Source organism: Gadus chalcogrammus, chromosome 6 (genome assembly GCF_026213295.1).
Source record: "Gadus chalcogrammus isolate NIFS_2021 chromosome 6, NIFS_Gcha_1.0, whole genome shotgun sequence".
NCBI lineage: Eukaryota > Metazoa > Chordata > Actinopteri > Gadiformes > Gadidae > Gadus > Gadus chalcogrammus.
Window position 1 is genome coordinate 17,277,176 of NC_079417.1, and position 24,934 is coordinate 17,302,109.

The window sequence follows — 24,934 nt, forward strand, 5'->3', positions numbered from 1 at the left end:
CGCGTCCACGCCAAACTTAAAAAGACGTGATGTATGGATCATGGAAACCCTGATCGATATGGCGAAACGGGCCGCTTATTTCAATGAAATGGAACTCCAGGTTCTGTTCACTTGAATGGACAGAGTCTCTGGTTACTAAGCAACCTCAACGTCTTGGCGGGCTATATATCTGCTGATCAACACTACGAATGCTGGAAACACACCAGACACACCATGTGAAGTTATTTAACCCGATTATTATTATTTATATCCGAGATTATTTAACCTAACCCGATCTAAACTCTATCACCCAAACACGGCGGCGTTTGGGTTTCCTACCTCGGACTCCAGCGCAGCCACGGCCGACAACTTTCTTTATTCTGGGTGGAAATAGTAACAAAGTTACGCCATTAAATGCGTTTATGGAAACATTTTTAGCGAGAAATGTGCATTTTACTTTCGTAATGTTCGCTCGGTGAATGTGAAGGATGTTTGGTTTGATAGTTATGACGAAGAGGGAACGCTCCGTTCACTTGCATGGACATGGACTCATCTAGGCGAGTGACGTAGGCGCGTATGGCGCGTATGCGACCATTTTTGACACAAAATGGTCAAGCAACATTTTACGCGCGTATCTCGCGTAAAAATTACGCGAGATACGCGTCTGGTGTGGCCGCACCTTAAGCAACATTTTACGCGCGTAACGCGCGTATGAGGCGCGTATATTTACACGCTATATTCGCGTATATCGCGTATATCGCGTACATTTTAAGAGTTCAAAAAATTGAACTTTTTACGCTCATACGCATGACGATTAGCCGCGTTGCCCAATCAGCGTTGAGCTTGACCCGACGTCACTGGCAGAGAGTAGTGAGCTTGGACAGAAGCATACGGCCGACATCTTTCTTTATTCTGTGTGGAAATAGTAACATAGTTACGCCATTAAATGCTTTTATGGAAACATTTCTAGCGAGAAATGTGCATTTTACTTTCATAATGTTCGCTCAGTGAATGTGAAGGATGTTTGGTTTGATAGTTATGACGAAGAGGGAACGCTCCGTTCACTTGCATGGACAGAGTCTCTGGTTACTAAGCAACCTCAACGTCTTGGCGGACTATATATCTGCTGATCAACACTACGAATGATGGAAACACACCAGACACACCATGTGAAGTTATTTAACCCGATTATTGTTATTTATATCCGAGATTATTTAATCTAACCCGATCTAAACTCTATCACCCAAACACGGCGGCGTTTGGGTTTCCTACCTCGGACTCCAGCGCAGCCACGGCCGACAACTTTCTTTATTCTGGGTGGAAATAGTAACATAGTTACGCCATTAAATGCTTTTATGGAAAAAAAATTAGCGAGAAATGTGCATTTTACTTTCATAATATTCGCTCGGTGAATGTGAAGGATGTTTGGTTTGATAGTTATGACGAAGAGGGAACGCTCCGTTCACTTGCATGGACAGAGTCTCTGGTTAAGCAACCTCAACGTCTTGGCGGACTATATATCTGCTGATCAACACTACGAATGCTGGAAACACACCAGACACACCATGTGAAGTTATTTAACCCGATTATTGTTATTTATATCCGAGATTATTTAATCTAACCCGATCTAAACTCTATCACCCAAACACGGCGGCGTTTGGGTTTCCTACCTCGGACTCCAGCGCAGCCACGGCCGACAACTTTCCTTATTCTGGGTGGAAATAATAGTAACATAGTTACGCCATTAAATGCGTTTATGGAAACATTTTTAGCGAGAAATGTGCATTTTACTTTCGTAATGTTCGCTCTGTGAATGTGAAGGATGTTTGGTTTGATAGTTATGACGAAGAGGGAACGCTCCGTTCACTTGCATGGACATGGACTCATCTAGGCGAGTGACGTAGGCGCGTATGGCGCGTATGCGACCATTTTTGACACAAAATGGTCAAGCAACATTTTACGCGCGTATCTCGCGTAAAAATGCGCGTCTGGTGTGGCCGCACCTTTATGGTGCGGCCACACCAACCGCGTTACTCGCGTTGGACAACGCGAGTACCGCGCCTAACCTGACGCTTGACCAGTGTGTGGTGGTTCAACGCTTCCAACGCGTCAACGCGTGTACCGCGCCTAGACCAATGGTTCCCTATGCAAAAATGCCGATTTTCAACGCCCCTAACGCGAGCAACGCGGTTGGTGTGGCCGTACCTTTAGTTACACGTCAAAAGCATGATCATTAATATTTGAGCCATGAATATATAAATATCCCAGTTAAGCATTCTTAAAGATCCTACCACATAACCCCTTTCTTCTAAACAATATGTAGGCCTACTCCGATTGCTTCCAAACGGTCAGAGGATCGCTTCCAAACGGTCAGAGGATCAAGTATAAAAATGAAGTATAAAAAACATACAAACTGGTAAGCTTTTCCCACCATCGTATTGATAGCCTATAAATTTAAATAAGCCATTTGTTTAAGCCAATCGTGAAAAGGCCCACAGTCGGCAGACTGGATCTGGCCCTCAAAATTGTCTTGACCCCGGTGGAGGAGCTGTTAATAAACATAAATTCAGGGCGCCCTGGCATGGAGGGGGTACCTGGAGGTACCTACCACCTCAGAGAGTCATGGGCCATACCCCACACTGGTTGAATGTAGGTTTTTGTGTTTTCTTGTATTTTTGATTTTTTTTGCCTTCGAAGTAACACATGCAAACCGTGTGCTTGCCACAGCGCATACTATTCGAAATGTTTCTTTTTTTGGTAACCTGGTAGAAAACCTAAAAGTGACAATTCATCAACTTCACAGATCAAGATGGATCAGTGCTTGTAATGAAGCCGCCGGCTACGATCGAACATTCTCCAGTGGATGCAAGTCCGTTAGGACTATTTTATACTTTATGTTGTAAATGCCTCTCGGCATAGTACTCAGACAATATTGCTCTATGATAGGAGGCCGATACAAATCTTGGATGGGTCATCTGAAACGACTGTGATGTGCTCAGCATCTCCAGCATTATAGCCTAGATAAAACTACCATTGGAAAAAAACGGAGGGCTACGCAAATAGTCTGGAGTGAACTGAGGCCAGGTCCTCGATTGGTAGTGTTGGCTATAAGGCTATTAAAATATATTAAAGATTTGCGCGAGAATCTATACCTCTCCACTCCAGCAAAAAGTCATCCAAGATGCCAAGATGTCGAGCCGTGGTCTTATCAATCGCTCCCGGTGGATTGCACGTATAATATGCGCTCTGATGTCAGCAGTTCTCGCATCAAAAGGGCATGCCATTGTGAACACATGAAATCTGCGGTGAACGCCGGTTGAAATACCCAAAACCGGGTTATGTTTCAAACTTAACCTGCGCAAAACCTGGTCCGACCAGGTTTGATTCAGAGCATATGTTGCTATAGCAACTAACATACTGTGATCCTTTTGGAACGGAAAACCTAGGGTTACAGCAAACCCTGGGTTAACTTACCCGGTTATGTGATAAAACCGGCTTTGTGGAACACCCCACCGGTACCTCTCCATTCTGAAACCAGCACTCCGCCGTTAACAATAACAACACCATAGGCCGGTTCTTTAAGAGTCCACATTTGGACCTACCATGTCAAGGACACACCGGGGAGCTTATGCAGAAGGCTTTCTGTCTCAACTTGTTGGGTACATGGAGATCTTATTTGCCCGAGCCCTTTATATACACACACACACACACACACACACACACACACACACACACACACACACACACACACACACACACACACACACACACACACACACACACACACACACACACACACACACACACACACACACACACACACACACACACACACACACACACACACACACACACACACACACACACACACAGCCATCAGAGGCCTGTTTCAGGTAGCTGGTTTAACATACTCTGAGTTTAATCCTGCGCTCTGAGTTGGTTGATTCAGAGTTCAGGGTTGAAAAGCAACTCTGGGTTTTCGGTTTCAGAACAGGTGATCAGCGTTGAGTTAATCAACTCTGAGTGTGTTCACGCTGGGTTGGGGGCGTGCCTGTTGACTATAAAGAGCCATCATCAATGGATCTCTGATAACATGATCAATATGGACCAAAAACGTAGATCCAGTTACTTTTCACCCACGGAATTGGAAATATTAATGCACGCATATGCCGAGCAGGAACACATTTTCACCAAAAAAAGCAATACCGCCGCGGCAGCGAGAGCACGAGAGAGAGCTTGGCAGGAAATAGCCAATGCGTGAGTCAAATAAAATAGTAAACTAAAATAAGAGGAAAGTTTAATATCTTCCACTTATTCAATATGTAAATTGTGTGTGTGTGTCTGTGTGTGTCAATTTACACAGGAACAACCCGAGTTGCCCCAAGAGGACTTGGCAGCAAATGAAAATGAAGTATAAAAATATAGTTCAAACAGGTAAACTAATGTTTAATTGAAATCAAATCAATTGTGCTGTTTTGCCTGCTCTACCTAATTTAACAGCTATATTCAACATGTGATGGGTCTATATTTAAGCAGTAAATGTAAGTAGTAGGCCTACATTTCTCAGCCACCCCAACACTGCCAATATTGAATAGGATTTAGATATATTAGAAGGCTATAGGCAAAATGCATTATATGTATGTATGTATGTATGTATGTATGTATGTATGTATGTATGTATACATATGTGTCTTCAAAATAGCGCTTACTGAATATTAGGGTAACATTTTCCTCCACGTTAGCAAATCGAAAAAAAGCAGAGGCCCGGAAGACTGGAGGGGGTCCACCACCTGCAGCCCTCACAGTGGCTGAGGAGATGGCCCTCAGCCAACAGAGTATGCGTCCTGTGGCTGAGGGCATCCCTGGAGGGAGCTCCTCTGATCCCCCCCACCCCCCAGGATAGAAGTGCCTTTATCAGAGGTTGGTTATTCAAAATAATTAAATATGTACACGCAACCCAGCGCGTTGCAAATTAGATGGGGCAATATTCTGGCTCAAGTAATAATTTCACTGTCTAATCATCTTCTTCCAGTTACTGATGGCGTCATCGCCCTACTTGAACCAGATGCCCTCACCAACCTCCATGCAATTGTAACAATTCAAAGGATGCTTTGGAGATCCAAATTTTGGAACATAAGTTAAAGGTGAGTGAGGTGCAAACTGGGATACTGTTCCCTGCTCTAAAAACATACCCGATATGAATGACTTTTTTTGTGCTTTCAGGAAATAAAGAAATCCTCATAAAAAGTAGATTGTCTTTGTTAGAACACGGGCTGTGGTGGGACAAGTTATTTTGTTTCACAGTTTACTCAAAGGGTTTTATTTCAGTGAACAATGCAGACGATTATGCTGAGCATGTGCATGTAGAGAAGAACAGCATCTGGTTAAAAGCAGTACCAGGGTCTTTTCTGCCTTGCATTCTTAAAATTAGTTTCTTGACTTGCAGCAGTTATAGGTCCGTGGTTAGTCAGCTACTCTGATCATGGGAAAGCCACAACGTTGAAGTGACTGTAGTACAGAGCGGGTGGGATGCACGGGGCGGATCATTCTGCACATGCGTTAATTGCGATAAAAAAAAAAAAAATTAAACTTAAAGCATGCCCCCGGTGCGTTTGACAGTTAACATGGGGACTGAGAAGGTGGTCTAAATAAATGATAGATTGCGCTGAAAAACGATAGCGGTCGTGAAGAAAATTATCAGGAAAATAAAGTATATCCAACCGGGGTCTTAATAATCGTTCCTCACGGAGATTCCTTCTGAGGATCGCAGCCTCTACATCCACAGGCTCTCGTAGAAAAGGACATGCCATTTCTAACACTTCCTTCTGTCGGAGAGCTGCCTTCAGCCTTATAGACAACCAACTCAGAGTAGGTCTAACCACCTCCCGAGCAGGTTAGGTCCACGGCGTATGTTGCCGCAGCAACTAACTCTCGGTTGCGCTGAACCTGCTACCTGAAACGGAAAACCCAGAGTTTCCACTAACTCAGAGCGAACAAACTCGGGGTTGCCTCAAAACCAGCTACCTGAAACAGGCCTCCGGTCTAAATTCACCATGAAGTACAATGAGTTAATTCAAAATGAAATCTACACAATAAAGTAAAATAAAGTCACAAAACATTCAAATCCTTTTTGTAACCGTTTATTTATTTTTTTCCCACTTAACAGTCATTCATGGAAATCTATATTTCCATAGTCAAGTGAAATGCTTATAGACATGGTGCTTATATGACCCGTCTTCTGCAAACCCCGTGCCCCCATCTTCAACCCGGCACCATGTATGAAAATAAATATTGCAGCCTCTGATTCTACGCCCTCGCTGAGATATTAAGTCTGATTGCCTCGTCGATCACTCCCACAGGTAGAGTACCTCATGGTGAACACAGTGAATAATATTGCATCTGAAAAGCTTATAGCCAGAAGATTAAAAAGAGATAGAATAAAAGAAAAGTCGCTCTTTAAATTGTGCACAGAGATGCTTTCCAGCAGCGACTGAATGGACGTTGCTAAAACGTCTGACCCCTCTGTGGGGCTTTGGAAGAACCGGACCCTTTACAACATGAGAAGACGTATGCTTGCTTTTTTTTGGTGTCACATGTCAAGATATGATAGAATTATTTGTGCAAAGCGCAAGTCAAACGAGTACATGATATGCAGCTTTACATGTAGAACATTGCAACAATAACTAAAACATTAACACAACGGTGACATGACGAAAAATGAAGAGAAACTGTTCCCTAGAACATTGGAATCATAATAATTGACATACAATGGTTTAAAGTCCCAACCCCAGGTAAGTGCATGCGATACAGCCGGTCCCCCCCAGGACCCTGGAGGTAGGTCAGGTAGAGAGGTGGGCCACAACTTAAATGATTCAAAAAAGATAAAGATTCATATTGCATACCAACGTTGAGCTGGGAAGTATTTCTGCAGCATATTTTTAACCCAAGATAGCAGCCCGTTCAGCCTCTCTTTACGTCCTATTTAATATATAATATAGAATATGGCTTTGGATCACATATATCTGGCCACTGACAAAGTATGGCTGCAGTATGTTTCCAGCTTACCCCCTTCCATCCCTAAACGCAGGCCTACAATCCGTTCATATATGGAGAGTCCATCGCAATGTTTTCTTAACCAGGAAACCTTAACCTTAAACAGGAAATTACTTTTAAGAATTTCATATTTAGGACAAACTGATATATTTTCCTGAACTTTCTCAGGAATTACAGACGCATGTTGATGTCTAACAAAGCAGTCAGAATCAGGGACAACGTGTGCGTTGACCCTGAGATGACCTTGAGATGACATGTGATCACTAAGATGGAGACCTTACGGATTGTAGGAATACATTGGTTAGAAGTTTGACTACACACCGGAGCGTCCGGTCATGTGTGGCTCCCAGTAAAATGTAAAGTACGGTATAAGTAATGAACAACACAACACCAACACCCCTCACATGGTCTCCAGACGCACAGAACCACATGAGACATTACATTGATTCCTTGACAAGCACGAATATAGAGCTGAACTTCTAAAATAAAAATAACAGGAAAAAAAACAAGAACATTTATACACATAGAACCCTGGGTAAACTGTAGTGCAAGGTGTTTAAAGCTAAACTTAAGAGAGCTGGATGCATGGAGGCCCACGTGGTACCTCCTGTATTCCAGGGAGGGAGGGAGAATCATCTGACGCTCTGGGACATGTGCAGAGGAGTGAGCATCTCTTCGAAGATGGCTCCTTTCACGTTGGACCCTCGGAGGTTGGCTTCTTGGAGATCACAGCCCGACAGGTCACAGTTCTGTCCAGAGATCAGGACATTTATATCAATGTTAAGTGGACTGCATTCATATCGCACTTTTCTTACCAGTTGCTATTCAAACTGCTTTACATATTGCCTCAAAATACATTCCCCAATTCATACACCCATTCTTACCAATCACACAGCGACGGCTGTATCAGCCATGCAAGGCCACAGCCAGCTATAAAAAATAAAAATCAAGTCTATGAAGAGATCTGGCTGTCAGGACTACATTCGGAAAGCTTTTCCATTGCAAGATCATTAAGATCCATTTACTGGAGTAGGAACAAGGGGACATTTTCATTCTATACGAGTTTCATATTAACTGACTGCATTCCAGACGTTAGTCAGACCCACATCTCTCAGTTGGACCATTTGAGTTTCCAAGAATACAACAAAAACTGAGAGTCTATTTTATTTATTGGTTTATTTCAGTTTAAAGTGGCAAAGACTTCCGTTTAGTCCAGTCTTTGGCATCCCTATCGACGATAAGAGGTAATGGTTCCCATAGATCCCAACAGTTTCACCACAGACACCCAGTTCATTCATAAAATCGTAAAAATCAATGTATGCTGTTTCCGCTTTTGAGACAGCATTAAACTAAATGGACGGTATATATTAACCATAAGGAGAACAAACAACTTAAGGCTTTTGTTGAGAAGAAAGAGTTTTTTCCACTCATGTTTCTTTTACACTGGGCAGCGTCACTCATTGATTATAGCCAGCCAGCCAGCCAGCCAGCCAGCCAGCCAGCCAGCCAGCCAGCCAGCCAGCCAGCCAGCCTAACACACACACACACACACACACACACACACACACACACACACACACACACACACACACACACACACACACACACACACACACACACACACACACACACACACACACACTCGACCAAGTCTGGACCTCTATTTCTGGTCATTTTAAAAATACTAAAACATAATACAAACATTAAACTGCAATACTGAAACTTAACCTTTACTTGTGGTTTTCTTTCTGATTATTACACAATTTATCAAGTAATGATGAACACGTACTGATGAATAAAGAAGTGAAACAATTTCAAGGCTGTCAAAAATTGCAGAAACGCAGAAATTGAGTTCGCATGAAGTGGAAGGCAAACAACACATGCAGCCTTTTTTTTTTTTAAATAATTGTTTAAAGGTCCCATGACATGCTATTTTATGTATTCTTTAATATAGGTATTAGTGGGCAACTAACACAGTATTCAAAGACGTTCCCGAAATTCAGCCGTGGTGCAGAGTTACAGCCACTCCGAGCCAGTCGCACATTGAGCTTCCCCCAAATGCGTTGTTTTGGCGTCTGTAGCTATAATGCAAATGAGGAGGAGCGAGGCGGGTCAAGGAGGAGGGTGGGGTTGTGGCCCTGAGGAGCTTGCAGCCACGGTACAATGCCCTCTGTTTACAGTGGATGTAACGCAATGGCGAGGCGCGCACAGCCTTTAGCCGTGTTCTGTAAATATTCTAGAACACACGGGAGTCCTGGAGCTCTATATTTAAATATTATCATATAGCCTACATAGATATCTATATCATATAATATAATATATATTATCACAGCCAAAAGCTGTGTGAGCCGATATTATGAATCTCAAATGACCGCGTTGGGTCCTCCGACGTTCCTGGTTCTTCCACGTCCACATCAATGTGAAATAGACTGAACCGCGACAAGGAGGAGAAAGGGATTGTTGCCGGGCAGCGCTTAGGCACTTCCGCCTCCGGCGGTGGTCCCTCAGCGGGGCTCAAGCGGAAGACATTTGCCGCCAACAACCCCTTTCTTCTCCATGTCGTGGTTCATGTTCTTGAGGGAGTCAAAGCCAAAGTTCCTTTCCCCCCCAATTCCTTCTCAACCATGGCTGAGATAACCCCCACTACAGTCTCGTTGTGGAAATACAAGAGACGTCAAAGAACCGATAAGAAACACTTGCGTTACAGTGTGTGTTTTCATTCACACACACACACACACACACACACACACACACACACACACACACACACACACACACACACACACACACACACACACACACACACACACACACACACACACACACACACACACACACACACACACACACACACACACACACACACACACCGCTCGCACGGTCGCGTCTCATTGGCGGGCCAAATTCTCTGGGCGGGCCAGGCAGAGTAAGGGGAGGAGCTTAGATGCTATGTGACGACATATGAAACCACATTCCAAATCAGCGCGCTTGAGCCTCCGTTTTTTCAAAGGCGAGCAGAACACCTACACCGAACGCAAGTTTTAGCCACTGGGGGACCATAGGCAGGCTAGGGGAACTCATATTACTCATAAGTTAGAAAACCTCATAAAGTGAGATTTTCATGCCATGGCACCTTTAACAATATTAATCTTATGCTTTGTAAACTGCCATTAATACTTTTAGGCATATTGTTGACACCTAAAATGTAGAATTGCCTTTATTAGTTGAGAGAAAAAAAAAATTAAGTTTAGAAATGTGTATTCATGTCCTCTTTTAAATAAAGCCATCCTCTAGCTGACTTGTCCATTGTATCTCAGACAAACTTATGATTTCTGGGCCTCTATCCTATATACCATGCTAAATTGTTCTCTGGCAATATCCAAAAGAACAAGTTATGTTGCCCTGTAAGTTAGATATCTAAGGATAGCAAAAAGCTGCAAATACTGCTCACTCAAAAAGCCACAATGAAAACATTGTTGGGGCAACTTTACTTACAAAATAACACACACACACACACACACACACACACACACACACACACACACACACACACACACACACACACACACACACACACACACACACACACACACACACACACACACACACACACACACACACACACACACGACTGGTTTTCTTTCCAAGTAGCCTGTTTAACAGCCCTCTACAGTCTGACAGACCCTCTGGGAGGCCGTTCACACAACAGAGGAGTGTTTTGCCGCTTTTCCACCGCACATGTAGCTCGACTCGACACGACACGACTCGACACGACTCGACACGGTAGCAGCGCGGGTCCTTTTCCACTGCAAATAGTACCTCTGGGACGTGGGCGGGGTCGTCTGCGTGAAAGGGTTGTGACGTATTTTTGTACGCGACGCAAACAACACCTACGTAACCCACACATGGACAGAACCCACATAACAACAATGGAGAACATCGATGCGATGGTATTCGTGTTATTGGCTGGCATGTTGAAGAAGTGGAATATGTTGGCTGCGGCGCTGCTATGGCTGTTACCAGCATGGTTGCCATGTCGCTCTCGTGACTTCGTCACACTCTCTGGCCAATCAGTAGCCGGCCGTCTGCCGACGTCACCTTTTAGCATCGGCTCAGCCGCTTGGAACCTAGAGCGAGGCGGTACTAGAAAAAGTCGAGTCGAGTCGTGTCGAGCTGGTACCATGCAGTGGAAAAGCGGCATTTGAGGCCCCGTCCACACGGAACCGATTTTTTGGTGAAAACGAATAAGGCTTTGCGTTTGGGGCGACCGTCCAGACGAATCGGCGTTTTCGGTGCCCGAAAACTCACTTTTCTGAAACCAGGTACCAGGGTGGATAAGTTAAAAACAGACCTATGCGTTCTCGTGTTAGGATTCGTGTGGACGCCTGAAATGCAAACGATGACGTCATCGACCCCCAGCATCATTTTTTGATTTGTATTATTTTTGTAGATTTAAATACAGCCCCTTGGTCAATTTAATTACTAACTGTACATTAGTACAGTACATACAATTATTTCTGCTTAATCTAAAAGGTTAAACAACTGCTATCTCCTCCTCGACTGAATGCTTGTATACAGCGCGCAGGCAGGATGCGCGCAGGCTTGATGCGCCCCCACTTCTTTTTGTGGAGAATCAGCGCCTTGACTAGTGTTTCTACAGCGCGATGCGTTTTCGCAATGAGTCCGTCTTTATGGAGATACTCCTGTAAGCAACAAAGGAAAACGGAGGGGAAAAGATAGTTATCGCCCGTGTGGACGGGGCCTGAAGCGACATGTGTGAATGGGCTGCTGAAGTCCCAGCTCTGGCCAGCAGAGGCGCTGCCGACTATGGACTAAACACACACACTTTCAGGTCCCATCTTGGGAAAAGTTGAGTAAATGCTCCAAAATATTTTAGACATGTTTTTAGTTTGATTTAAAGCATGACTGGGAGGTCCCCTATTGGTGAGGTGTTATGACACCGAAGTCCCCTGTTGGATAGCTAGGCAAGTGCACGCACGCACGCACGCACATGCACACGCACAGACGCACACACACACACGACGATGGGATTAGGAAATGGGATTAGGGTTGTGATTGGATAATGGGTGGGACGTGATTCGCTCGTGCGTGAATTCAATATTACATTAATAATTTAACTGTTTTTCTCCACTGTACACACTACTCCCATCTCTAGTGTACACAATGTTCTAGGGAGACATCCGTTGTCAGGACCATCGCCTTTGCTTCTCACCTCCAAATCTGTTCCGGCCAGAGTGGCGCCCCGCAGGTTGCAGTTCTTCAGTTTGGCGTTCTTCAGGGTGGCCACGCGCAGGTTGATGCCCGTCATCTGGCTGCCCTCCATGTCGACCCCCTTCAGGTTAGCACCTGAGGACAGGTTCAAGGGGAGCGGTCAAATCAGCACTGAAGACAGGCAGCACAGCGAGGTACTCCAAAAACATCACAACAGTGAGTGTTCAATAAACGCACACCGAACGTTTGAGACAAGCACGTTGAACATTGGAGACAATGACACTGAACATTGGAGACAAGCACACCGAACACTGGAGAAAAAGCACACTGAACACTGGAGAAAAAGCACACTGAACGCTGGAGACAAGCACACCAAACGTTGGAGACAAGCACACTGAACGCTGGAGACAAGCACACTAAACACTGGAGACAAGCACACTGAACGTTGGAGACAAGCACAGGCAGATATACCCCTTGATACGAATCCTTAATGATGGGTAAAGGGGGCACGCCGTGGTCTCAGGTTCTTACCCTCCAAATTGGCCTTCAGACCCGATGGATCCTCAAAGTTGCACCCCCGGAGAGAAGCCCCCTCTGCGTTGGAGCAGAGCATCTTCACCCCTTGTAGATTACCACTCTTCAGAAGAAGAGATACAAAGAGCAATATCCGTTTAATTAAAAGAGCAACAGCAGAAACTACTGCACAATTATGCCCTAAGAAATGATTTCTATACGTTGGAGAACATGTCATTAGGCTGGTCTAATAATTTAGCCAGCCACCATTCTTGCGCACTTAACAGTCATGTTATTCCTTTAACATCTTAGTACTGAGTTGTCAGGGTTTAGAATTATATTCTTATGAAAAAGGCGTATGGATTCATTTGTTGTGCATTATTTGCAACCTTTCTGGGTTAGCTAAATGCAGATGCTAAATATCCAGATTTAGATTAAAATACAATTAGTAGTGTAGTGTCTAGGGATGAGACAGAATGTTCGATTATTCGTTCCCGAGGTTCAGTCGATTTTTAACATTTGGACCGTTAACATTTTTTCCCGTTCAAATAAACAAGAATTAACGGATGGAACTAATGTTGGACAGGTGTCCAAGGGCATTATCCCGCTTATACCATGGTCACTTGGCATAGAAAATAAATGAAGACCATTCATTTATAGGGGGATTATTTGTTTATCAACACGGCGGGTGTGCGCGCAGAATTATCGCCATGAGGAAATTAGTTTGACCGGTTGCCATGGATATCTCTGTGTTAACTAGCGATGTTGTCAGTTTACTGTTACATTAAACTGTAATCAGAAAACGCGGTTATATGCTAGACCATATAGTAGTATTACTGGTATTAAGGTTGGGACGAATTTCAAATTATAAATACGTACTCTTGATGTTGAAAGTATAGACCGTCGCGATTCAGCCTTTATACCACAGATATTATAGGGACTATAGCATATAACCGCGTTTTCGGATTACAGTTAAATGCATTTTTCACAATTTACCAGCTCTCGTTTTGAGGGCTGAACAGAAAATTTGACTGGAACTACTTAGCAGGTAGTTGTTTTTTTGAGTTTAAGATATTAAGTGATTTCTTGCCGATGATCCATGGCTGCCTTTGTGAATGTCAGCACACATCGAATAATCGATTATTCGTTCACACCACCCACCGACTATTCGACCATGAACAAATTGAGTTATTCACATCCCTAGCAGTGTCTAGAATAGGAAGAACTGCTCCTTCATGGCTGAGGGTAGAAATTCGATATGGAACCATTTTTGTGAAGATAGAAATTTCCATCAGTGAATAGATATCATGAATTGAATGCCAAATTAATCTTGAACAATAAGCCAATATGATTGACAGAGATAATGTTGAGGACCATCAGGTCTCTAGCTCACGTCCAGGTTGGCCCCAGAGAGGTCCGCCCGCTCCAGGTTGGAGCAGCAGAGGTTGGCCTGGGTCAGGTTGCAGCGGCTCAGGTTGGCCATCTTGAAGTTGATGTAGCGCAGATCCAGCCGAGAGAGGTCCGCCCCGCTAAAGTTAAGACCCTGAATAAGTGTGTGCAGGGGGGGTCAGAGGATCAGACTATAGCTCTACAGCGTTACAGTGAACCAAACAACACCATAACTTTACCTCTACACTGATACAGTGAACACATTTACATTTACATTTAGGTCATTTAGCAGACGCTTTTATCCAAAGCGACTTACAATAAGTACACAATAACTTTAGCTCCACAGTGATACAGGGAACACCATTACTTTAGCTCTACAGTGATACAGTGAACACCATTACTTTAGCTCTACAGTGATACAGGGAACACCATTACTTTAGCTCTACAGTGATACAGTGAACACCATTACTTTAGCTCTACAGTGATACAGGGAACACCATTACTTTAGCTCTACAGTGATACAATGAACACCATTACTTTAGCCCAACAGTGATACAGGGAACACCATTACTTTAGCTCTACAGTGATACAGGGAACACCATTACTTTAGCTCTACAGTGATACAGGGAACACCATTACTTTAGCTCTACAGTGATACAGTGAACACCATTACTTTAGCTCTACAGTGATACAGTGAACACCATTACTTTAGCTCTACAGTGATACAGTGAACACCATTACTTTTGCTCTACAGTGATACAGTGAACACCATTACTTTAGCTCTACAGTGATACAGTGAACACCATTACTTTAGCTCTACAGTGATACAATGAACACCATTACTTTAGCCCAACATTGATACAGGGAACACCATTCCTTTAGCTCTACAGTGAACATAAAAACGTTAGCTCTACAGTGATGCAGTGAACCAAAGAACAGGCTGAACCAGTGTGACCTCCCATCGGTCCGTACCTGACATCGGAGCTCAGACTTGGTGGGCGTGGCCAGTAGAAAACGAACAAACTCCTTGCGGGAGATGGGAGAGTGGTCATCTGGGGGCTGTGTGTTCTGGAAACAAGAGTCAAGTTTACTGCAATGAAAATCCATTCCAAACAATGTGGAGAGAAATGGAGTTTCTACACATGATTCAGGACTTTAGTTACCTTTAAAGCTGCTTCCAGCTGGTCGCCTAGCTGCTCAATCCCAAAGAAGCGAGCCTCTTCCAGGACACCTTGAGAACCAATCAGACAGGACTTAGCTTCTCCAGTATCATCCTCCATCACACACTCAAATCAATAAAAACCCAAACCAAACATACTTTTGTGAATATGAAATGGAAAGACTTGTGGGGCCAAACAACATTTTACCGCGGATATTAACTCCTTCGTTGATAATGAGCTGTCCATGTCGCAGGTAGTTGAGGATGGGCTCAAAGTACTCAGGGCTGCGGTCGATCAGGTAGGCTCCATGCTCATCCTGCCTGTTTCCCCACACACCTGAGGCAGAGATACAGACAAGCTGGGGTGACACACATCAGGGTTCACCTCATGACATGAAGGAAGACATGGTAAGTTACTGGTCAAAGTTGATCCAAAGATGGACTTACATTTGTCTCGGAACATGTGGGCAAGCATACTCTCTGGCTCCTTGGAAACCAGGGTGCTTCTGTAACAACAGAGGGGTACCATTTAATCCATTGATGAACAACAACTCATGAAAGGGTAAGGGTTTACCCATACATAGGCTCATACCGCGTGGTGGTGAACAGGCGACCCCCGATGTTCAGCGTCAGCCAATCAGAAGGGGCTCCAGGCTTGACCGACACGGCGTTGACCTCATCCTGAGGGTCTGAGAGGTTGACGTTAACACAATGAATACGAACGGACACGGCAGATAGGAAGAAAGTCTGGATTCTTATAAATGACCCAGCAGTTATACGCTACCCAGTTGGAGTAGGAAGAGGTTATTAAAACACTCACCAACAAACGAGTCTCCCTCCGAGACGTACAGCACGTCGTCATCTCTGGGTGGGGAACATTTAACAGAAAATTGAGCCAATGCATGCTTCTGTTAGAAAGGTACTATAGATACTTTTATAATAGATAGTGAACATTTCATTATAGATTACCTGATCAGAGAGATGTCATCAATCAGACCTCCTTTGCCGTTGAACAAACTGGAAGCTCGGATCCCTAACTTATTGCTCGCTGCGGACAGAAGGTCTGACAGGGTCCCGTACACTGCTACAACCTAGAACAACAAGTTTAAAGCATTTTAACAGCCACGGTTAACATCTGAACCAAAATGAAGGTTTCCTGGAATATATATAGAGACAATCCTGAATAACCGGGTCCAGGTCAGCGTCATTGTCTCAAGACCCCTGGTCACTTTAACCTGCAGCCATTTACATGCTTCGACCTACAGATCCTTCTTAACAACACAAGGTGCACTACTTCGACATGTATCATGAAACAGATATGATGATAGATGTTATGAAGATCATGGTCCAGGGGCATGGACTGGCCTCCAGGCTGAAGCCAGCCCATGATGAGCTATCTGTCCATGAGGCACTTCACCCACCTTCCCATTCTTGGACGTCCCGTTAACAAACAGAGTGACTCTTCTCATCCTTCAGGGTCTTCTTCAGAGTCGAGGATAACGACTCTGTAAGACAACAACACCGCCAAGCGAACTGGATAACTATCTCTCCCTAACAGGCTGGATAACTAGTTATCCGGAAAAGCTGTATAACTATCTCTCCCTGCCGAGCTGACTAACTATCTCTCCCTGACGAGCTGACAAACTATCTATCCCTGTCTAGCTGGATAACTATCTATCCCTGACTAGATTGTTAACTACCTCTCCTTGACTCGCTGGCCTGCCAGCTAGTTTAAATGAGCTAAACATCGACTGATGACGGGCGGAGGTTCGCTCGTTTCATCCTTCAGGGTCCGTCGTGGATCAGGTTGTCTGTGCGGAGCCAGAGAGCAAAGGCTTCATATCGTGGAAAGATAATGTTGGTGTACATATATTAAGAAATTCAGACTGCCCTTCCTTTAAACTAACCGATTTTTTTTTACTGATTTTTAACTTAATTAATTGTCTTGTTACAAATTAACTGATGGTTAAAGACGTGCGTAGCAAGACAGAAGGGGCGGGAGCTGCGAATTAAAGAACAGTAGAAGAAGAAACACGGAAGTGAACCAGTAAACAACAGGATATTCAGTGATTGGCCCCTAAACACTAGTAGTATATTTATGTATAGAGAGAGAGAATCTTACATGGGTGTTCCTCTCTGTTAGTAAAACCTTTTCTTTGAAAGTCCCTCATGGCGTGTGACCAAGAGCACAGTTCATGCTGCACCCATCCATGTTCTGCACCGAGTGTTTGTCAAACCTTGGATGAGATGGACTTTGAAAGAGGTTAGAAGGCAAGCAGTCAGAATACCAAGTTCCTAACCCAGGCAAAAAGATGTCGGACTACTAGTTAAAAACTACTAGTTAAGACAAACTGAATTTATCTAATTAGGACATAACTAGGTAAACTTTTTTTATGTACAGGTATCTGGTGTGCTGCAATGGACGGTGACATGGACAGGGTGAAATCCCTGATAAAGACGGGTGTTGACCCCAACCTGAGGGACTCCTCCAGATACACCGCTCTGGTGAGGATGCCCAGGGCCTCTACGAATTCTCTTTTTTTGCATAGGAAATTTATTTTTCTAACGAGATGTCCCGGAAGTATTTGGAGGAAAGGTGGTTTGAAAAAAAAGATAATGGATACCAATTCGAGAAACATATCATTTTAATCGAAATGAACTCATTTATTGCTTGTTATTAAGCACACAATATACACCGTAAGAAAAGAAAATGCCAACTTCAGATTTAAGAAAGACTACTGGGGGCAGTTAATTTCAACATCAACATAAGTTGAGCCTATTTTCTTTCACATGTGAATTGGGATTCAAGTGGCCCAAAATATTTCCGTTGGCCAAGTCCGACCTAAGTGATTATCGCTATTGGTGACAAACTGATTGAAAGCAATACGACAAGAACTCATCGATCGAAAGAGCGCTTGTTGTAGTCCAACTTCGGAAAACTGTAGTTCCACACTAGAGTTCAGCAATACTCGCCGTCTGACGTTGGTTGGGAAAAGTGGAGCCGAATTAATTTAAAACAATGCTATCTTTTCCTATGTTCGAAAGGAGGCACCTTTTCATATCTCCTTGAACCGATGACGTTATTCACAAAGGTTAAGGAAAGGGGGCATATAGGTTAGGAGATGTGACTATTCATAGAGGCCCCCACTCTACTCTGTGCACCAAAGAGACCCCTTCCCTCTATACTATGAACAACTTGTGTATATTAATCTCAAGCTCTGCGTCACCCTGTGCTCCAGCACTACGCCAGTCGCAGCGGGCGCCTTGATGTGTGCGCCTTCCTCCTCCAAAGCGGCGCCTGCACGTCTCCCCAGACGCCAGGGGGCGCCACACCGCTCCACCGTGCAGCTTACTGCGGTCACCTGGACGTGGTGGGGCTCCTGCTCCGCCACGGGGCAGACCCGCGGCTCTGTGACGACGACGGAGCGTCCCCGCTACACAAGGTGATGCCGGCCCGCCTGGGGGTGGTTTGTGGGGCCGACTGTGTTGTCGGTCGGGGGTTTCAATCCGAGCAGAAAGGGGTTGGGGGAAGGCAGTCTATATACCAGACCCCCGATCTGCCCATTGCGGTGTCGATGCGTTCCGACATGGGCAATTGGCCATCGACTCACATCCACTGAGTACGTAGAAGGAGACCAGCCACTGACCACAAACCTTACGTTCCCACACTGAGCTAGTCCATTGGATTGGGAGGTTGAAGCAACACAAACTCCATAGTTCATCTGATAATCATTGATCGATGAATCAGTAAAGAACATCAAATAAAGAACTACTTTGATATTTTCACATTTGGGGTTTCGAGATGAACTAATATAATACTAATGTAGATTTCCACAGTTTGTTTCCTCACAGTAGAGTCAACGTCTTGGCCCAAGAGTACATTGCTGTAGTAGATCCATACCCTGTCCACGTCATGGGCTATAACTGCCCATGGCATCAAAGATAACATAACATTTTTAAAGTATTTTGGACCTGGTTTCAAAGGCAGTATTTTCAGCTAAACATGGAAGTTATTGTAGAATCTTCGCCTCAACAGAACAACTGATTGACTCATATTTCCGTTGACGATATCATGAATAAATCGGTGGGCCTTTTAATATAATTTAAGCCTCTAATTAGTCTGTGTGTTGATGTGTGTGCAGGCAGCCGAGCGCGGTCACACGGACGTGTGTGAGCTGCTCCTCCAGCACTTCCCCGCACTCCGTAGCCTTGCCAACAAGAAGTTCCAGCTACCTCACCAGGTGGCCCTCGACGGCCCCCTGCAGGGGCTCCTGAGACCCCCGTCATGACCCCCTCTGCGCTGACCACTGGCCCCAGGGGGTCAGGCGTTGAACTAGAACCGAGCACAGAAGGGATGACCGGTGAAGAAGACAGAAGCAGGCGTCCGCGGCCCTGGAGGTGCTGGACTGTGATGGTGGTCCTGGAGCGAAACAGGATGACAAACTGCTGCTATAAGACCCCTTAAACAATTGTATTTATTGAAAGTTGTTTCCATTGTGTTATCCTTTAATTCTACCCAGGAATTTAGTGGTTATTTTAATTAAATGACATACCTATAAAGTGTGAAAATAAAACCAATGTAGAGCAGTGCATGATTGAGGCCTAGTTTAATTTTGTATAAATTATAGGCTATTTTCAATAAGGCGAGTTGAAGGAAGGACAGCTCAACCCTTCCTGTTCATCCTCAGTTCTGCAGAAAAATACAAGTTTTCAGCTTCTTTGCAAAGTAGACGCTTTTTACGAAATTGCAGAACCATTAGTCAGCGATTAGTAAGTGAAATGTGCTCTGATAATAAGTTTTCAAGCAGTGTGTGCAGACAGTGCCGATGTTCTGCCAATTGTTTTTGGTAGCATATTTGATCGGTAGACCAATTGCATCTATCAAACGATGCTCCCACTACAGTATCACGTTATTTACACCATTACTAACTCCGTGTGTAAGAACAGGCCCGGAGTGGCTAATCGGGAGGACTGGGACAATTACAGGGCCCGGTGTTCAATTATTCTTATTATTATTTATTTATTTACCTCCTTTGAGAAGCGGTGTGAGTCTTACATGGGTGTTCCTCTCTGTTAGTAAAACCTTTTCTTTGAAAGTCCCTCATGGCTATTTCCCATGAGACATCATTGTGGACTGGTATGCAATAGGAAAATTTCCTTTGTTCCAAATTGCTTGATATTGAACATCACGTCTAAAATACCAAGGATAGCTCTACACAGTACATGATCAGAGTAATGCATCATTAATTCTTGACTCCGAGCAGCCCTTTCACTCATCAGAAGGGGGAGCTATCGTTCCAACCTTGGCTCTGGTTCCAAGTGGCTGGCCCGCTGTAATTGGAACTAGGTGTTTTACCAATTGACGATGTGCACGAAGCTGGCGGCTCTCCGGTTGACCTCGTGCCGCTTTTCTGTTGAATATAACTTGTTAGAAATGAGCAAGGTAAAAATAATTCTGCCACTACATTGAGGCTAAGAAAATGGCAGCTTGTTCCTCAAAATAGGCTACACTTTAATGTCGATGTCCGACTTAATACTAGCCTATCTCAATCACCAACTCTAAGAACAATATTTGTCTTTCTAATGTTGATGTTGAAGTCCTGAAGGATCTGACATTGGGGAGATTAAGTGGTCACATTGGCTTCGTTTCACATATTCTGCGAAGGCCTCGGCTAAATAAGGGAAACAATGTATTCTACCATCTGGGTTTGTGGAGGATCATAACCGCCTATCAGGTCGCCCGCACAATTAACAAAGTTGTCTGGACACAGTCTATTGATTTGCTTTTTATTTGGTTCTGGTCTTTTTTAATCATTGTTTAAGCCTCAGCCCGTTTTGTAAGTGTACACTGACAACGGGATTGATCTCAAAGCGTTCCGTTGCAGCAGGCATCCAAACTCATAGGTTCAGCGCTTTTTCTTTAATAAACGTGATCAGGATTGTGCGTCTTGGCTGATTCACAACAGATGCGTCATTTGTGGTTTTTTTTTTTAAAGAAATGTGTTCAAGGGACTGCAGCACGTCGTTGTTTCTGAAAGGACTAAAACGAGAGGAAGAACTTATAAAACAGTAACTGAAAAACAAAGTAAATGCGGGGTTCCCCTCCGTATTCCCCCCGTCTTTTGCCCTCCTTCCTTCTTTCTCCTTTGTTCATGCCATTTTCCAGACAGAGTCCAAGAACGAAAGGAGAAAAAAGGCAGCAAGCAGGCAGCACACTGCAGACTAGAGACTTTCATTGGGTCCGATGGTGGGTGGCGTTTCCATTGCAACCTTCCAACCACATCCAGTGCCGTGACTGGAGTGGGGCCAGCCACATCTGGAGCTCATTGCAGCTGACGCCACACTGAGGAGGAGATGGGGCAGGGTGGGCTTGTGTTTGGGGCACACGGTTTGGGGGTGGGTGGGTTTCTATGTCAGTTTGGAGAACCAGGCCAAGCTAGCTGTTTACACTCGTTTGACAAGCACCTCCTTCCACCAACACATGGAGTTGTTTGTTGAATTGTCTTTCTCTCTATGCCCCTACATTAATGATATTGAAACCTTTAACATTATGAGACCCACAAGCCTGAATGAGAACATTGTTGCTTGTAATTTGTTTTCAGAAAGGATGCTATTTCATTTCTATTGGATAGCGATTTTGATCCCATCGGGGCGACATCGATTGATCCTCTGCCAAAGTAAAATAATCAAAGTCGAAGTGATTTGCTGGGAGTTCAGCGTGCTAATGAAAGCCCTGTGTGGTGGAGCCTATAGCAGAATACGGTTCAAAGGCCTCACTGGAGCGTTGATAGGGTTTCATAAGCGGGCTTCAGACGCGGTCGCCTCCACTACGTGTTGGGGGGGGGGGGAATGAGCTCAGGAGAAAAGCAGAAGAGAACTAGACATCTTCTCTCTCAATTCTCCTTGCAACATTGAAGATGAGTTGAGTTGGTCCGGACCTTCATGTTTCAGATGAAACCACGTTCTTCTCAATGTGTTATTGAAGGATTTCAGGACTCTGGGTTTTAAGGCTCCGCTGAAATGAGGAATTTGGATTGCTGCTCTGTTTGCTGAGGTTTATTTGGAAAGCAATGAAACTTCCTGGCCCTGAAACCCACTTCCACCATAATGAGCCCGAGTTGAACCAGGACTGATGTTGTTCCCTCAAATAGAAGGGGGTTTGAGCAACCCATCAGAGCCGGACCTGGAGCAGCAGCAGGCTGTGTTCAGGGGGGCCGGTGCTGTCAGGTTCCCCTGCGTGGCTGTAGTCTCCAGAGTGATGGAGACAGGAAGTCTTCCTGTCCTCACACACACATCATACCAGTGTTACGTTTCAGCTGTTTACTATACACATGTTTTCTTCTTCCTCGTTCCTTCCAAACACATGTGTTTCAATATTTCCATTCTAGGTTCATGTAATTGGGGCCATCATTTCTACTCCACCAAGTTCATTCAATGCTTTTTCTTTAGGGAATCAGTTTCTTTTTGGAGGTACAATATCTTGAAGAGATTTTTGTGGTAGACAGACCCTGTACACTGTCATCTTTGACACACACACACACACACACACACACACACACACACACACACACACACACACACACACACACACACACACACACACACACACACACACACACACACACACACACACACACACACACTTAATTTGCTTGGTCCATCTTCTTTGATTAGGCAGCGACGGGGAAATTAGGTACAGGCCAGAGAACAGACCAGCAGGCATTAGGTGATCCAGACAGTATATAGGGCAATCCCCAAGTACCTCATCTAGATTGGGGAGGAGTGGGGTGTGGGAGGGAGGGTCATGACTGATTGTGTGTGTGTGTGTGTGTGTGTGTGTGTGTGTGTGTGTGTGTGTGCGTGTGCGTGTGCGTGTGTGTGCAAGGTTGGGAGAAGAGTCCATAATCAGATCTAACGCAAGCTAGTGAACGTCTGTCTCTTCCTAATTGAATGGCGGTCTGCGTCCACTTCAAAGGCGGGCGTGTTGTGTGATAAGCGAGGTGATGCTGAAACATTGGAGCAGCAGCGGAGACATCATGGGGGGAGGGTCTGCAGTGTGTCTTCTTTTCTAGCAACCAGCCCAGCAAAGACCCTCACACATGGTGAGCCGATCTCCCCAGTAAGCCCAGAACCCAGGAGGAACCCTCCATCATGAACCAATCCTATCCTGTATCGTCAAGAGTAAGCAATACAACTGTTCCCAAAGCACCTACTAGATGTCGACCTAGAGAGATTTTCAATGGGAAGCTTCCTTCAATTCACTGTATCAGTCTTGCATATGGACCGAATTATTACGGATAGCTGGGATACATTGTATTTTTTTGCATGATCCTAAATGCCTGGAATTCATTTTTCCTGTAGAGGATGTGGTAACTTCCTGAGTTCAAAAGAGCAACACATAAAAGCAGTGACCAGGTACATATTACCCCCCCCCATGTCACCTATATAACAGATATCATGTATATTTAACTAGGCTATTAAAACACTATCCCTCTCTCTCTCCCTCTCTCTTTCACTCTATCTCTGTCACCCTCTCTGCCTTTCCATCTCTCTCTCTCTTGCACTCTCTTTCTATCTCTCTCACTCCCTGGGTGGGTATTTTTGTATGTGTATGTGCTATAGAAAAATAGAAAGAAAAGTTAAACAGGAAATGTGTGTGGTCATAGTTTAGTTAAACTCCTCAACAACATTTCTCAGCATGAGGGCTTGAAACCCCCCCTGTCCGCTTACTTTATGCTCCGTCCAAACACACATCTGTTATTATTTTTCATGGCTCTCGCCGTGCGTCCACTCTGCAGAGTATTTACGCTGGGAAAAGAATGTTTGTTTAGCTTCCTGAATGGTACAGTTTAACGCTCCGCAGGCCCGGGGCGAGATGCATGGGGTAGCAGCCCGCTTTATATTGATTATGGAGATGCAATCTCTTCAAGAGCATGGTCGGACCAAACAACGCAGAACCTCCAGCGCTCTCCATCCCCACTGGCCCAGGGATGAGGCTGTTAATACAAAGAATTACATATCTAGGTCGCTCCATGCATAAGTGCAACAGCATCAGCTAAGTACACTGGAAAAAGCCTTCTGTTGAACCAATTAAAAAAAACAAGGGTAATGGTTCACATCTATATTACATAACTTGAGCCAATGACAAATATATAGCTTGCCTCAAACAATATTTCCTATGTTCATAAAAACAAAATCATACAACTTGGCACCAAGTATAATTATATTCTTTGAATGAAGTTAATACTTTTAAATCGTATGTTAAATCCTAAACAAAAAAATATGGATTCACTCCAACAATTGTTTCTCATTTAAGAAATATCTATCAGAAATAATTTGGTTTATCCAATCAAAAAGATTACAATTTAATCAAACAATTGTTTCTCATTTAAACATGAACATTTTTAAACATAACATATTTTTGTATACATCATCATCATCATTTTTTCCCGCTCGGCTCTCGTCGCTTCATGGCCTTGGGGCGCTTCTGTCTGGATTAGACATCACATCGCGACATCAGTCAGGGTTAGGTGCTTTGTCAAAGACACCTCGATACTCTGCTTGGTGAAGCCAAGGGGATCGAACCAACAACCTTCAGGTTTCCAGGCA

At 44.3% G+C, this 24,934-nt stretch overlaps 2 protein-coding genes and 1 long non-coding RNA gene across 4 annotated transcripts; 2 read left to right on the forward strand and 1 right to left on the reverse strand.

The window, feature by feature from the left end:
• The first annotated feature begins 3,869 nt into the window (after window positions 1-3,869).
• On the forward strand, window positions 3,870-5,220 carry LOC130384502 (uncharacterized). Of its 2 annotated transcripts, XR_008895882.1 has the most exons (5): window positions 3,870-4,236; window positions 4,343-4,413; window positions 4,722-4,899; window positions 5,012-5,123; window positions 5,203-5,220. It is a non-coding gene; the product is annotated as an uncharacterized LOC130384502 (long non-coding RNA). The 2 variants fall into 2 exon arrangements; XR_008895881.1 differs by lacking the exon at window positions 5,203-5,220 and having other exon boundaries at window positions 3,873-4,236; window positions 5,012-5,124.
• An 889-nt stretch (window positions 5,221-6,109) lies between these two features.
• LOC130384432 (BTB/POZ domain-containing protein KCTD9) lies at window positions 6,110-17,313 on the reverse strand. Its single transcript, XM_056592616.1, has 12 exons — window positions 16,747-17,313; window positions 16,295-16,416; window positions 16,146-16,189; window positions 15,918-16,014; window positions 15,773-15,831; window positions 15,534-15,662; window positions 15,330-15,397; window positions 15,139-15,234; window positions 14,171-14,320; window positions 12,796-12,901; window positions 12,266-12,399; window positions 6,110-7,781 (listed from the first exon to the last, which is right to left on the reverse strand). The coding sequence occupies exons 1-12, from the start codon at window positions 16,792-16,794 to the stop codon at window positions 7,665-7,667; spliced, it is 1,170 nt and encodes a 389-aa protein (XP_056448591.1). The 5' UTR covers window positions 16,795-17,313; the 3' UTR covers window positions 6,110-7,664.
• Window positions 17,314-17,325: 12 nt separating this feature from the next.
• LOC130384433 (ankyrin repeat domain-containing protein 39-like) lies at window positions 17,326-21,282 on the forward strand. The gene is made up of 4 exons (XM_056592617.1): window positions 17,326-17,588; window positions 17,727-17,830; window positions 18,565-18,768; window positions 19,468-21,282. The coding sequence occupies exons 1-4, from the start codon at window positions 17,495-17,497 to the stop codon at window positions 19,612-19,614; spliced, it is 549 nt and encodes a 182-aa protein (XP_056448592.1). The 5' UTR covers window positions 17,326-17,494; the 3' UTR covers window positions 19,615-21,282.
• Window positions 21,283-24,934: the final 3,652 nt, after the last annotated feature.